The 12,496-nt window shown below is 31.4% G+C and overlaps 1 protein-coding gene across 1 annotated transcript in view; it reads right to left on the bottom strand.

Annotated features, from left to right (window-relative positions):
• The window catches only part of LOC111629818, a 110,601-nt gene that overhangs the window by 59,218 nt on the left and 38,887 nt on the right, over nucleotides 1–12,496 (bottom strand). The window contains exons 10-11 of the mRNA XM_023373726.1: nucleotides 1,896–1,947; nucleotides 1,435–1,649 (exon numbers count right to left, since the gene is read on the bottom strand). Coding sequence (XP_023229494.1) covers nucleotides 1,435–1,649; nucleotides 1,896–1,947 — 267 coding nt within the window. The remainder of the gene's footprint in view (nucleotides 1–1,434; nucleotides 1,650–1,895; nucleotides 1,948–12,496) is intronic.

Below are 12,496 nucleotides of genomic sequence, written 5' to 3'. Positions count from 1 at the left end.
TAATAAGTTAAATAAATTGAAAATATAATTAAAAATTTCAGTCCAGCTTTGTGATGATGTCCCAATAAAATAATTGCTTGTTTATATTCACAATATAAAAAATATTTATAAAAAACTAAAATGTCTTCAAGCATCTATTCTAATCATCAGGAACAAACAGTCTTCACTTCACAGAGATGACCTTTTATTGGTGGCTATTATTGTGCAGAGGCATAGCCTCCAATAAAAGGTCATCTCTGTGAAGTGAAGACTGTTTGTTCCTGATGATTAGGATGGATGCTTGAAGACATTTTAGTTTTCTTCTAAGTATTTTTTATATTGTGAAATATACCATCTGCCTTTTTAAATTTAATTTAATCTATATTTGTTTAGATGTATACCTATGCTAAAAAGCATTTTGGACCTATTGGCCCCTCTTTAGTTAGCTTTTCTTATATACATAAAAATTAACTTTTGACTAACATTTATAAAATACTTTATAAAAAAACTTTTTATAAATTTTTAATAAAACTATTGACACATTATGACTTCACGAAATCACATACATCACAGTACAGAAGGCTTCATACTAGACACAAGTCACGGGAAATTCTTAAACACAAATCACACCCTCCTGTGACAGCACTGTTAAACAGTGCAATGCCATCTCCCAAACCCCCAAACAGAGAACAGTCCCACTCATTCAGCCCCAACATCTCACAATTTGATGAAATGTTTGAGATGATATTGCACTGGTCTATTTAGCAGTGTTACTGCACGCAGTATGGCCACATTGTATGAATTAATTACTGAGTCAGAGCAGAGGTGCAGAGTACTCCATGACCTGTATACATTAATATCACAGTAACACAGAAGTGAATGTAAATTTGAGTGTTATAACTCAGTTCTCTTCTAATAACAGTTCTATTTACCCTACTGTTACTCAACACTCCCATGTTAAACAGCCAAAAGCTGCCCCTGATGCCACCATTATCATAATAATAACGATTATATAAAAAGTTTCTTTTAAGCTTTATTTTCTTTCATTAGGTGTAATTTAAGGCAGGTAATTAATTCACAACAAAGAAATTATTCTAATATGGTTCTTATAAATAAAATTAAGTAATATATATTGAAAAAATTTATAAACAAATAAGACCAAAATAACCTTATAAAATCCTTAAAAGTAATTAACTGTATGCTTTAAAATCACAATTAATAATAGACTCAAATGAGTACAAGTTCAACAGCGTAGAATCTAATGTGGCTATTTCCCAAACAAAATTTAAAACGTATTGTATTATGCAAACTTTGTTTCAACAAAGTTTACACCATTGTTATAAAAAGAAGTCCTGTACTTTCAAACCAATATTTTCTTTAATTTATTGATTATAAAAGTCACTGAAAAAAGACAAAATATACAAAAATATATATATATATATATCAATAATTTACCTTGTTTAAAACCAGTGTCACTCAAATTTAAAATGCAGGTTCCAAACTTCGTCAAGAAATTTTCACCAACTACTAATGCTGCTGGTTTATGTCCATAATCTATTTCTATTGGTTTCGATTTGGAATTTCCACTAATGTCACAAAATTTTCCTCTCTGTTCTGAATTTTGATCAGAGTAAGATTCATCAAAAAAGAAAACTCTTTCATCTTCGAATCTGTTTTATAAAATTTTATTTTATATTTAGAATTAAAAGTAAAAATAAATATTTTAAAAATAGTAAAATGACTAACAAAGTTTATTATTAATAAATTTGGTAAGTTTTGCCATTTATAAATAATACCAAAATTTTTAACATGGCTCCAATACTACACACTGTATATTTTGTACCTATATATATATGTTACAGCTAAAGCCCATGAATCAGATAAAACTAGGATTAATTGGCTAATGCTAACTTCACCCTGCAAGTTTGTAAGTTAAAGCAAGTAGCAATCTATTAATTCTGACTTTATCTAAATAATAAAATTATATATGTATATAATAATATATCTTTATCTATAAAAATGCAGATAAAGTTGACATTATCTGTTTTTATATTAATGTCTCAAATAAAGGTAGTATTGCAGTATATTTTCCAATGAGTGTGTGTCTTTGTAAGAATTTTTAAGACACCTATGATGTATTTGTCTTCAATTGTATTTATTAATATAATGTAGTTTACAAATTTTTTGAGAAGTTTATCATAGGCATAAAAAATTACCAGATTGAAAAAATTGCTGCTTTACTGCCAATTGGCTTGTATTGATAACATAGCAATAAATTGCCAAACCTGGTAGCATTTCTCTGTTTTTCTGCATGTTGACTAAAAAACAGTAAGTTCAGGCCCAAAAAACATAACATCTATATTCAGCTCTATCCACATTTCATGAACAAAGCCTGAATTTTAAGTTTTGTTCATGCTTCATTCATTCATTTTTGGATAATTACAGCTTTATACACCTTGTGACTTGGATAAAGTTAGCATTAACCAGTTAATCCTAGCTTTATCCAATTCATAAGCTTTAGCCATAACATATATATAAAATATATTAATATCATAATGTTAGAAATAATTTGTTTATATACACATACACACTCACTTTATATATACTGTATATACACTGAACTGGATTAGGAACACCATGCCATCATCATCTTGGAAATGGTACAGGGATTTCCTTAATTGCCATGTCTCAACTGTAATTTGCTGCAGTTGAGACATGTTGGCCTGTGATTTGTATAGCAGAAAGCAATACTTGCTGGTCATAGGTAAATGAGGTAACTTGAGCACAAACAGATCATTGGGGCATGGAGGGTTGGTGCTAGTATTTCCGTGATGTCCAGGGTATACCACAAGTATATGAATTATGCACAAACATCCATCAGATCACACAGTAGCCAGCCATGTGTGATTGATCCCAGAGGTCATGTTTAGGATCAATTATACATGGCTGCTGCTGTATCAAGACTGGTATCTGAACAAAGAAATGCCACAGAGGAACAGCTTACCCACCAGTACATTAGTGAACAAGGCAAATGTGTTTTGACAATGACCATGCAACATACCTTGCATTGACTGAAGTTCAATAGCCATGCTAGCCTGTCAAATGCACAAATCATTGCAAACAATGTCTTGCATGGGCAAGGGAAAGACACCGTTGGACCTGGGACAAGTGAAAGGAGGTCCATTTCATGCTGAATCATGTTGATGGCCAGGTCCAAATCTGACATAAACACCATGAAGCCGCATTCCTTGGTTGCATAGTTAGGATTACAGAAGCTGGTGGTGGCAGTATCATGATCTGGGGAGTGTTCTTTTGGCAATGCCTAGAGCCATTGATTATCCTCCCACAGTCCTTGAATAATGAACAATATAGGGACCTGTTTAGGTTATCAGGTTATCATCTGTACCATCATTTCTAAAATTTTTTGCTCACGCAACCCAATATACTTCTTTGTAATGGTTCCGTAACGCATACATTTATAATATAAAATTTTTAAAAAACTTGGTAAACTGAAGTTACTGTATATTATATAATGAAATAAAATTATGCATTATCAATAAGTTTTGCATGTGAAATGTAACATCGAGTACATTTCTATTAAGAATAGTTCAGGCCAATTTTGATTTGTAACAACTTACTTCAATTTCAGTTATTATTATTGAAATTTAACTATTGAAAAAATGTAAGATTGACGATTGTAAGTAAAACAGATTGTTTCAAAATTATTCAAGGGTCTATTTTACTTTGAAAAATATTACAAGTTTCTTCTACAAACTTAATAAATCCTTTTTTAAAATGTACTGTACTTTTCAGACTGTAAGAAAATTTTGTCAATTTCATTTTATATATATATATAAAATCATGAATCCACTTGAGCCAAAATTCATCTGCTATTTGTTTTATAATTTACTGTTATGTATGACAATAAACCTAAAATTTTGAATAAACAAGGAAACATTTTCAAAACAATTACAACTTAAATGGCTTTATAACTATGACTTTACATAAAATATCTATTTTGGTGTTATTCAAAATAAAAAACAGAAATCAATTTCATATATACATATTCAATAGTCTTTATTTTATTACTAAATGACAATAATAATTATAAGAAAAGTTATTAAAAGTTTTCTGTATTTAACAGATGCATCTGTTGTTCTTAATTCTCAGAAAATATTTCAATAATACAGGTATTACAAGTATTTCTGCAGAAGGTAAAATATTTCATGACCCATTAAAATTTTAATGTAACCCAATATTGGGTCATGACATATAGTTTGAGAAATGCTGATCTGTACCATATCTCCAGGCTATGTTTCCTGATAACAATGCCATGTTTCAACACAATAACACACTGTGTCACTAGGGGAGGCTCACTCAGAAATGGTTGGAGGAACATGACAATGAATTCCATACCCTACCTTAGCCCCAAACTCACCATCCTGCAACCTGATAGATTATGTTTGGAATATGCTGAAATGTGTGGTGAGGTTTCACCCACTCTTCCAATAAATATGAACCAACTGACAGAATTGTTGAGGCAGGCATGGATCCAGAACAGTCATGGATTAAGAACAGAGGATTTTGGTATATGGTAAAGTCCATGCCCCAATGTTTGCAAGTTGTGATACTTAGAAAGGTGGACCAACCCGTTATTAGACAGAAGTTCCTAACGTAGTGATCATTCATTATATGTAAAGGTTGTATGTATATGCTAACAACTGCACATTATACAGGGTGGGGAATAATGGAGTTCCACATTTATGAGATGAATTAAAGGTTTTTTTTGGTTAAGTTTTAAAAATGATGTTGTCCCACTAGGTGGTGCAAATGAGAAAGTTGTCAGCAGTCAACATGCTGTGATTGGGTGAACAACGAGGCCAGGTCATGGAGGCTTTTATCAAAAACACTGAATCTGTGACTGTGACACAGGGCATTTCACACGTGTTTTCGTTTAAATGCAAAAGAAAAGTGTTCCTGATCGGAGAACAATTTTGAAATGGGTCCAAAATTTAAGGACAACAGGATCTACAAATCCTAAAAAGCCAGTTGGGCATCCCAGATCCATGAGGACACCTGCAAACATCGGCGCACTCAGAGCATCGATAGAGCAGTCTCCAACATGTTCTGCTCAAAAACATGCCCCCGGATGATTCCAGGTCGACTAATCTCTTTACAAGAAGCCGTTGAATGGCCCCCTCGCTCCTGATTTGAGTCCATGACTTTTTCTTATTCGGGTATCTCAAGGCAGAGGTTTTTAAACATCGCCCTTGAACCCTACAAGAACTCAAGGAGGCCATTCATGAGGAAATCGCAAAAATTCCTCCAGATATGCTGTTGAGAGTTGAAGAAAACTTCAAGGAATGGCTCCAAATGTGCATCGCCCATAAAGGCCAACATTTGGACAACATCATTTTTAAAACCTAACCAAAAATAACTTTCTTACATGTACTTTGATTAAATAAAAAGTTTTTTCCATATTATTGTACCGTTTTTTTAAGTACTATCCTGTACTAACTGTAAGATATATTTTTCAACAAATGTGCTACTGTAATTTCCTGTGTACAATCTATAGAAGCATATATCCATCCTTCTGGCATATAACTGCAAAAAATTTCTAAAATTGAAATAAAACCTTCACATAACTTGTGTCACAATATAACCTGCATCACCAAGGTGATAATTGAAAATATGATACCAGTATTCAGTTTGGAAGATATAGTCATCTGAGATATTCTGTTTTTTCTTTGTTTCTTTCATTTAATTTACATTAGCAGTTCATTGTAGATATAATTATGAAATAAGGGAAAAAACTGATGTAGTAATGTTTAAAACAAGGGAAATGAAATATTTAAGATAGCATCATCAATAAATGGCCACTAAATTACAAATTTTTAAAATCTATGTCACTTGTTTTATTTAATCAAATAATGTAAGCTGGAAAAAATTAAATTAAAAAAAAATGTTAATTTTAATAATATCCAATGACAAAGTTTGAGAGCTGATCACTTATTCATATTTGCTATAAAGAATAACATAATAATATCAACAGTCAGTTTCTAAACAGTTCCCTAAGAATTATTAGATAAAGAGGGAAATTACTGGAAAGTTAATTAGATATAGGATCATTGTTTAGAGTTCTTCTCCAATGTACGCAATCCACACCCTTCAGATATTGCTAAACGATTTATTCAATCATTTTTATACCTTAAAAAAACAGATTTGACTCCTTTGTAGAAAAGGGCTGCAGAATTACAATTTAATAAGAAGTAAAATACATCACAAATGGATACAAGGGATTGTGTTGGGATTGTCACCTGCGGACATTTTAAACTGTTTTGCATATTTGTGCAGAGACATAGCCTCTAAAGAAAGGTTGTCTCTGCAATGGAAATAGTTGTTCCTGGTGATTGGACATGGCAAGCAAAATTAAACTCGTATCCATTTGTGATGTATTTTACTTTTTATTAAAGATTTGACTCCATTTATATTTCCAAATGTCACGTTAACATGATTTATTTATTACAGTCAAATCAATTTAAGAGAGCACCCTCAAGATTAATGCATCATGTTCCCTTATCCAAAGTAACAAGATCATCCATGGGGTTGTTAATGGCATTCAATTCTCTCCACTCTTTCATGGCTTAAGAGTTCTATGTAACTTATCATTTGAAACTATTAAAATTTATGATTACATAATTTTACTATACTTACACATATTACCATTCTTATATCATCAGTTTTACTCTTATATTGATTAATCAATAAACACAGTATATTTATCAGTCACAGTTACTTTTACTTCCTTCTAGAAATACAGTAAGAGACCTAGCTGAAAAGATGTGCTCCAAAATTTCTGAATGCTCTTTAATGAGATATACAGTATAAAAATACGTGCAGTACTGCCTTAAAGTCATATGACCGCTGATATCTTGTCGCTAATCACTTCTGGCTTTGTTCCCTCAAAATGAGGGAGGATGTATTTATGATACACACTCTTCATTCATATATGTTTTATGACACCTTTTTAATATGTAATTGCTTCTCACTTGTCCAATAAAACCTATTCTAAAAATCTTTAGACTGTCCATTTATTAGAAAACTAGCAGATGAGCCCAGCGTTGCTCGGGTAAAAAATAACAAAAAACATTAAGATTATTAGATTTTTTCATATTTTTAACCCATTATATTACAGTGTTTGATTTATATAACTACAAATGTTACCTTTAAGAAACTGTTCCATTCACAGCCAAATATCAAATGGTCATCTGACAACAAATCAAATTTGGTGAAAAATGGACCAAATATTTAAACTCGGCACTCTGAAAAACCACTTAAATCATATTTTGTGCAAGCCTATAATCTCGTATTTTGGATTTTGGGAAGATAACGTGTTTTCACATAGGTTAAGAAGCATCTAGCTGGGTATTAATTAATTAAGTATTTTATGTTATAATGAAGTGTTTATATTTTTGCAACAGATTGTATAAATCATGTGGGAAGTATGTTCTCATAAATATCACATTTATAGAAAAATTATTGAACTGCAATTTAAAAAAATTGTACACCTATAAATTTCAACTGTTGTCCGTCTGTATGTCTGTCTGTCTATCCTTCCTCAATCTTGAGAAAGGAGTTAGATACATGAGAGATGAGACCAGATGTAAAAAGCTTAGGGACAGGAGGCCGAGATTAACTATATAGGAACTTCAGGTTTAGAAAGGATGTCACATTACTTTGATTCAAAACTTCCCTCAAACAAAGTTAGATCGATGACTGGCACAACTCTATTGCTAACAGGAAAAGTATGATGTATAGAGGCAAGATTACCACTAAAAAAATTGAGAACATTGTGACAAAAAGTCGCAGCCCAGCATTGTGACAATCTCACAATAAATAATTGCTTGTTAGAATTACTGTATTTACTTGCTTATAAGACGATCTTGAGGTGTGACTTTAAAGATCAAAATAAAGATAATTAGATTTATTAATACAATTTAATTTTATTTTGTTTATTCACAAATAAAATGTCAAATGCACATAAATGCACACATTGTCCCGCAAAAATTACTGGCATTTTAAACTTTAAGGAAAAATCTTATAAAATCGACAACATAATTTGTTAATGTAATATATAATAAATACGTACTGGAAGTAGAATAAGTTGAAGAATAAACTACACCGATGTAATGTTAATGTATTGCTAAACAAGAACCTTCTTTGCCAATTCTTAACAGTTGAATCCACTCCGTCGATTACACTTATGAGTTTCTTTGAATTCTGATTTCTGAATAATCATCTGTTTTCATGTGCAAATGGATTAAAACTTATATCATGCTCCTGTGTGATTTTGGAATTTCAATCTTGAATTCAATTCAAAAGCTTTGCTTTTCCATTTGCTATTCATCTTTACTCCTGACAATACACAAGAATGATTGAAATGACCCAGATAAAATACTTTTGTTTTTAAACATCAGATGGTGAGCATCTGGTAAAAAATATAAACATAAGGTTTACAAAAATTATTGCAAAAGTGCAAAGAATCCTTCATTCGCGCCCATGGTTTTGGAGCAATAAAAAATTAATAAAAACCTCGTCTTATATGCGAGTAAATACGGAAGTTTGGTTTATTTGGTTACAGCAACACAACACTTGAGTGATCTGCCAGGGGATGCATCCCAAGAAATCTTTTATGGGAAGCTGGATCCTATTTAAGTGAAGAAAACCTGGAAAACTCCACTCCCGAGAACCCACAACTAACTAACTACCAGAGTTTGGTGGTTTTATGTACTCAGCTACTGGAGGGAACTTAATAGAATTAAGAAAGTACTGTTCAAAAATTAAAAAACCTGAGTTGGAAACCCATTCAGAAAAGAAAAAATTAAATACTTATAGGTTTTTCACAGGGTAACACTTTTGATTGCATGTAGGCAAGTGCTATATGCTATCTGTAGCAGTAATTATATAGAGTGTCTATTTTGCACTATATCGTTGTTGCATTAATTAAGTGAATATAATATGGTAAGACCCCGCTTAATGCGAAGGGTATGTTGCTAGATGACAAAGTGCTAAATGAAACAGTGTTAAACAAGGTCATTTTAACACAGAGTAAATAGGAAAAGGGGAAACACACAACCAAAAATAAACAATTTTATTTTAATTTTGAGTTATTTTTATATTAATTTGCATAATAATATATGTTAAATAACACACAAACATATGCACACAGAAATGTAAAGTTTAGTTTTTGTGACAAAGGTCCTGGCTTTTCTGAAATTCTTGTTTTTTGCAATAAAGTCATGTGGTTTCATTTGTTGCTTTCTTTTTCTTTCCTTAAGCAAATGTTGGTAGAAGGAGATCACATCCAAAACGCCTCTTCTTGCTTTTGCACTCTTTTCAAAATCTGGATCATTCGCTACAATTTGATCAACGATTTCAGTTATCATTACCAAACTTTTACTAAAGAAATCTGAAAGAATTTCTTTGAGTTCTTCTTTTTCAGAATCACTATTTTCCAGTTCTACATGAATTCTTTGTTCTGCCAGTTCTTGAAGGTCATCATTGGTAAGGCTCTCACCAGAAACCTGCAGTAACTCCTCACTATCCTGCTCGTCTACATCTCCTAGTCCTGCTGTATTGATTAGGTTGACAATTTGGTCAATGATAGGCTCTTCTTGTTGAGAATTCTTGATACCTCCAGCCATAACTTTTCCCACACTCCGTTCATGTATTCATCACTTAATTCTTGCCAAGTAAAGTCAATATTGCCTATGGCATCCATGATGTTATATTATTTCCAAAATTGCACAAAACAAACATAGATTTAAGGAAAATATAGCATTACGATGAATTGCCACCTTTTGCCAATTGGTTTGTGTTTGGAAATAATCATATTATATATAAATCAATGAAATGCCATGATAATTTGAATCAGCATAAATTTTGAGCTTTTTTAGGCTTCAAGCAGACCGCATTATATCAAATCAGTGTTAAGCAGTGTCTTACTGTATATACATTTTAAAGTTATATACTTTTTTAATAAAAATTATATTTAGTTTATTATTTTGTTAAATTTTTTGCCAATAGATGGTACTATGTGTAAACCAGCAAATCAAATGAAGATAGAAATTAATTGATTTTCAGAAATCCAATAGATATTTTGGAGTGTGATGTTTGACATTATCTAAGTTAGTAGTATATAAATGTAATTGCCGAGTTTCATAGCAATTGGTCAAACGGCCTAGGCGTGTATAGCAAACAAACATCCAAACATTCTCATTTATATATATATAGATTAACTAATGGATGGCTTCACAAAATCTCAACAAATACCAAAATAGTAGAGTAGAGAGGTCTGTCACCATGTGCCCATGTACAGTAAGATTACAGTCCCTTAAATCTTTAAGAGTAGTGCTCCCTTATGCAAAATTTTGCTCTAAAAATACTGTGCTCATTTAAACAGACTGTTCGTGCTCTGTTAACAGGAGTCCTGCTAATGTAAAACATAGGAGAGAAAATTGGAAACATGGCAAGATGTTCTCTTAAGCGAACAACTTCCTTATCCAATGCTCTGTTAAGTGGCAGTAAGTATTAATATTAATGAATGTTGTTACTCAATCATGTGTTCTTGTAGACAAGAGAGAAATTTTTCTATATTGTTTCACTATTAATTAATCAAACATCTGTTGTATACAATATTGAAAAATTTTAGATTAATCTGCTATCTGAAATTAAAACTCAAGCTAATGTTAAACATTTTAAAAAGAAGCTAAATAACATTTAAAATATCTGATATCCTTTATGTGTTAAAAGAATTTATAACATAAAACCAAAGTAACTATTTATTATCATGATTATTTGTATTGTTTGGAAGTGAATTATTTGATGATATTGTTTGGACATGAATTATTTGTATTGTTTATTATTTGTATTGAAAAAGACTGTTGTGATTGTCCTATTAAGTTAGTTACAACAAACATTAAATATAATCTTTCAAGATACAAGTTGAATGTCTAATATCAAATGATGGATTAACATACAGAAAATGGAGAAGGAGAAATACTAAAGATAAGGCATATATACATCATCTTCAATGGTTTCAGAAAAAAAAATCATGATGGCAGATAAATATGTTTGTAGTAGGTAATGGATTTTTCATGTTTTTAAAGATTTACTTGGCAACTTTAGACATAAGAAAACTTGTTGGACACATTCATAATTGCAAATAAAAATCAGCAGATAATCAAAATCATTACATAACCCTCATGTGTTTTCAAATTAGCTTTTTAAACACAGATACTCTATGGGTCATTCAAAGGAATTTACAGTACTAAACTCAAAAATTTATAATGATATCTTATATTTCATAATTAATTAAGCACTGTAAACATCATAACATAAAAATAAATACCAATTGTGAATAAATTNTATGTATGACAATAAACCTAAAATTTTGAATAAACAAGGAAACATTTTCAAAACAATTACAACTTAAATGGCTTTATAACTATGACTTTACATAAAATATCTATTTTGGTGTTATTCAAAATAAAAAACAGAAATCAATTTCATATATACATATTCAATAGTCTTTATTTTATTACTAAATGACAATAATAATTATAAGAAAAGTTATTAAAAGTTTTCTGTATTTAACAGATGCATCTGTTGTTCTTAATTCTTAGAAAATATTTCAATAATACAGGTATTACAAGTATTTCTGCAGAAGGTAAAATATTTCATGACCCATTAAAATTTTAATGTAACCCAATATTGGGTCATGACATATAGTTTGAGAAATGCTGATCTGTACCATATCTCCAGGCTATGTTTCCTGATAACAATGCCATGTTTCAACACAATAACACACTGTGTCACTAGGGGAGGCTCACTCAGAAATGGTTGGAGGAACATGACAATGAATTCCATACCCTACCTTAGCCCCAAACTCACCATCCTGCAACCTGATAGATTATGTTTGGAATATGCTGAAATGTGTGGTGAGGTTTCACCCACTCTTCCAATAAATATGAACCAACTGACAGAATTGTTGAGGCAGGCATGGATCCAGAACAGTCATGGATTAAGAACAGAGGATTTTGGTATATGGTAAAGTCCATGCCCCAATGTTTGCAAGTTGTGATACTTAGAAAGGTGGACCAACCCGTTATTAGACAGAAGTTCCTAACGTAGTGATCATTCATTGTATGTAAAGGTTGTATGTATATGCTAACAACTGCACATTATACAGGGTGGGGAATAATGGAGTTCCACATTTATGAGATGAATTAAAGGTTTTTTTTGGTTAAGTTTTAAAAATGATGTTGTCCCACTAGGTGGTGCAAATGAGAAAGTTGTCAGCAGTCAACATGCTGTGATTGGGTGAACAACGAGGCCAGGTCATGGAGGCTTTTATCAAAAACACTGAATCTGTGACTGTGACACAGGGCATTTCACACGTGTTTTCGTTTAAATGCAAAAGAAAAGTGTTCCTGATCGGAGAACAATTTTGAAATGG

The sequence above is a fragment of the Centruroides sculpturatus genome, unplaced genomic scaffold, assembly GCF_000671375.1.
Source record: "Centruroides sculpturatus isolate CEXI.00-Female unplaced genomic scaffold, Cexi_2.0 scaffold600, whole genome shotgun sequence".
Classification (NCBI taxonomy): domain Eukaryota; kingdom Metazoa; phylum Arthropoda; class Arachnida; order Scorpiones; family Buthidae; genus Centruroides; species Centruroides sculpturatus.
Note: the sequence above shows the minus strand (reverse complement) of the source record. Positions and strands in the feature narration are given on the sequence as shown.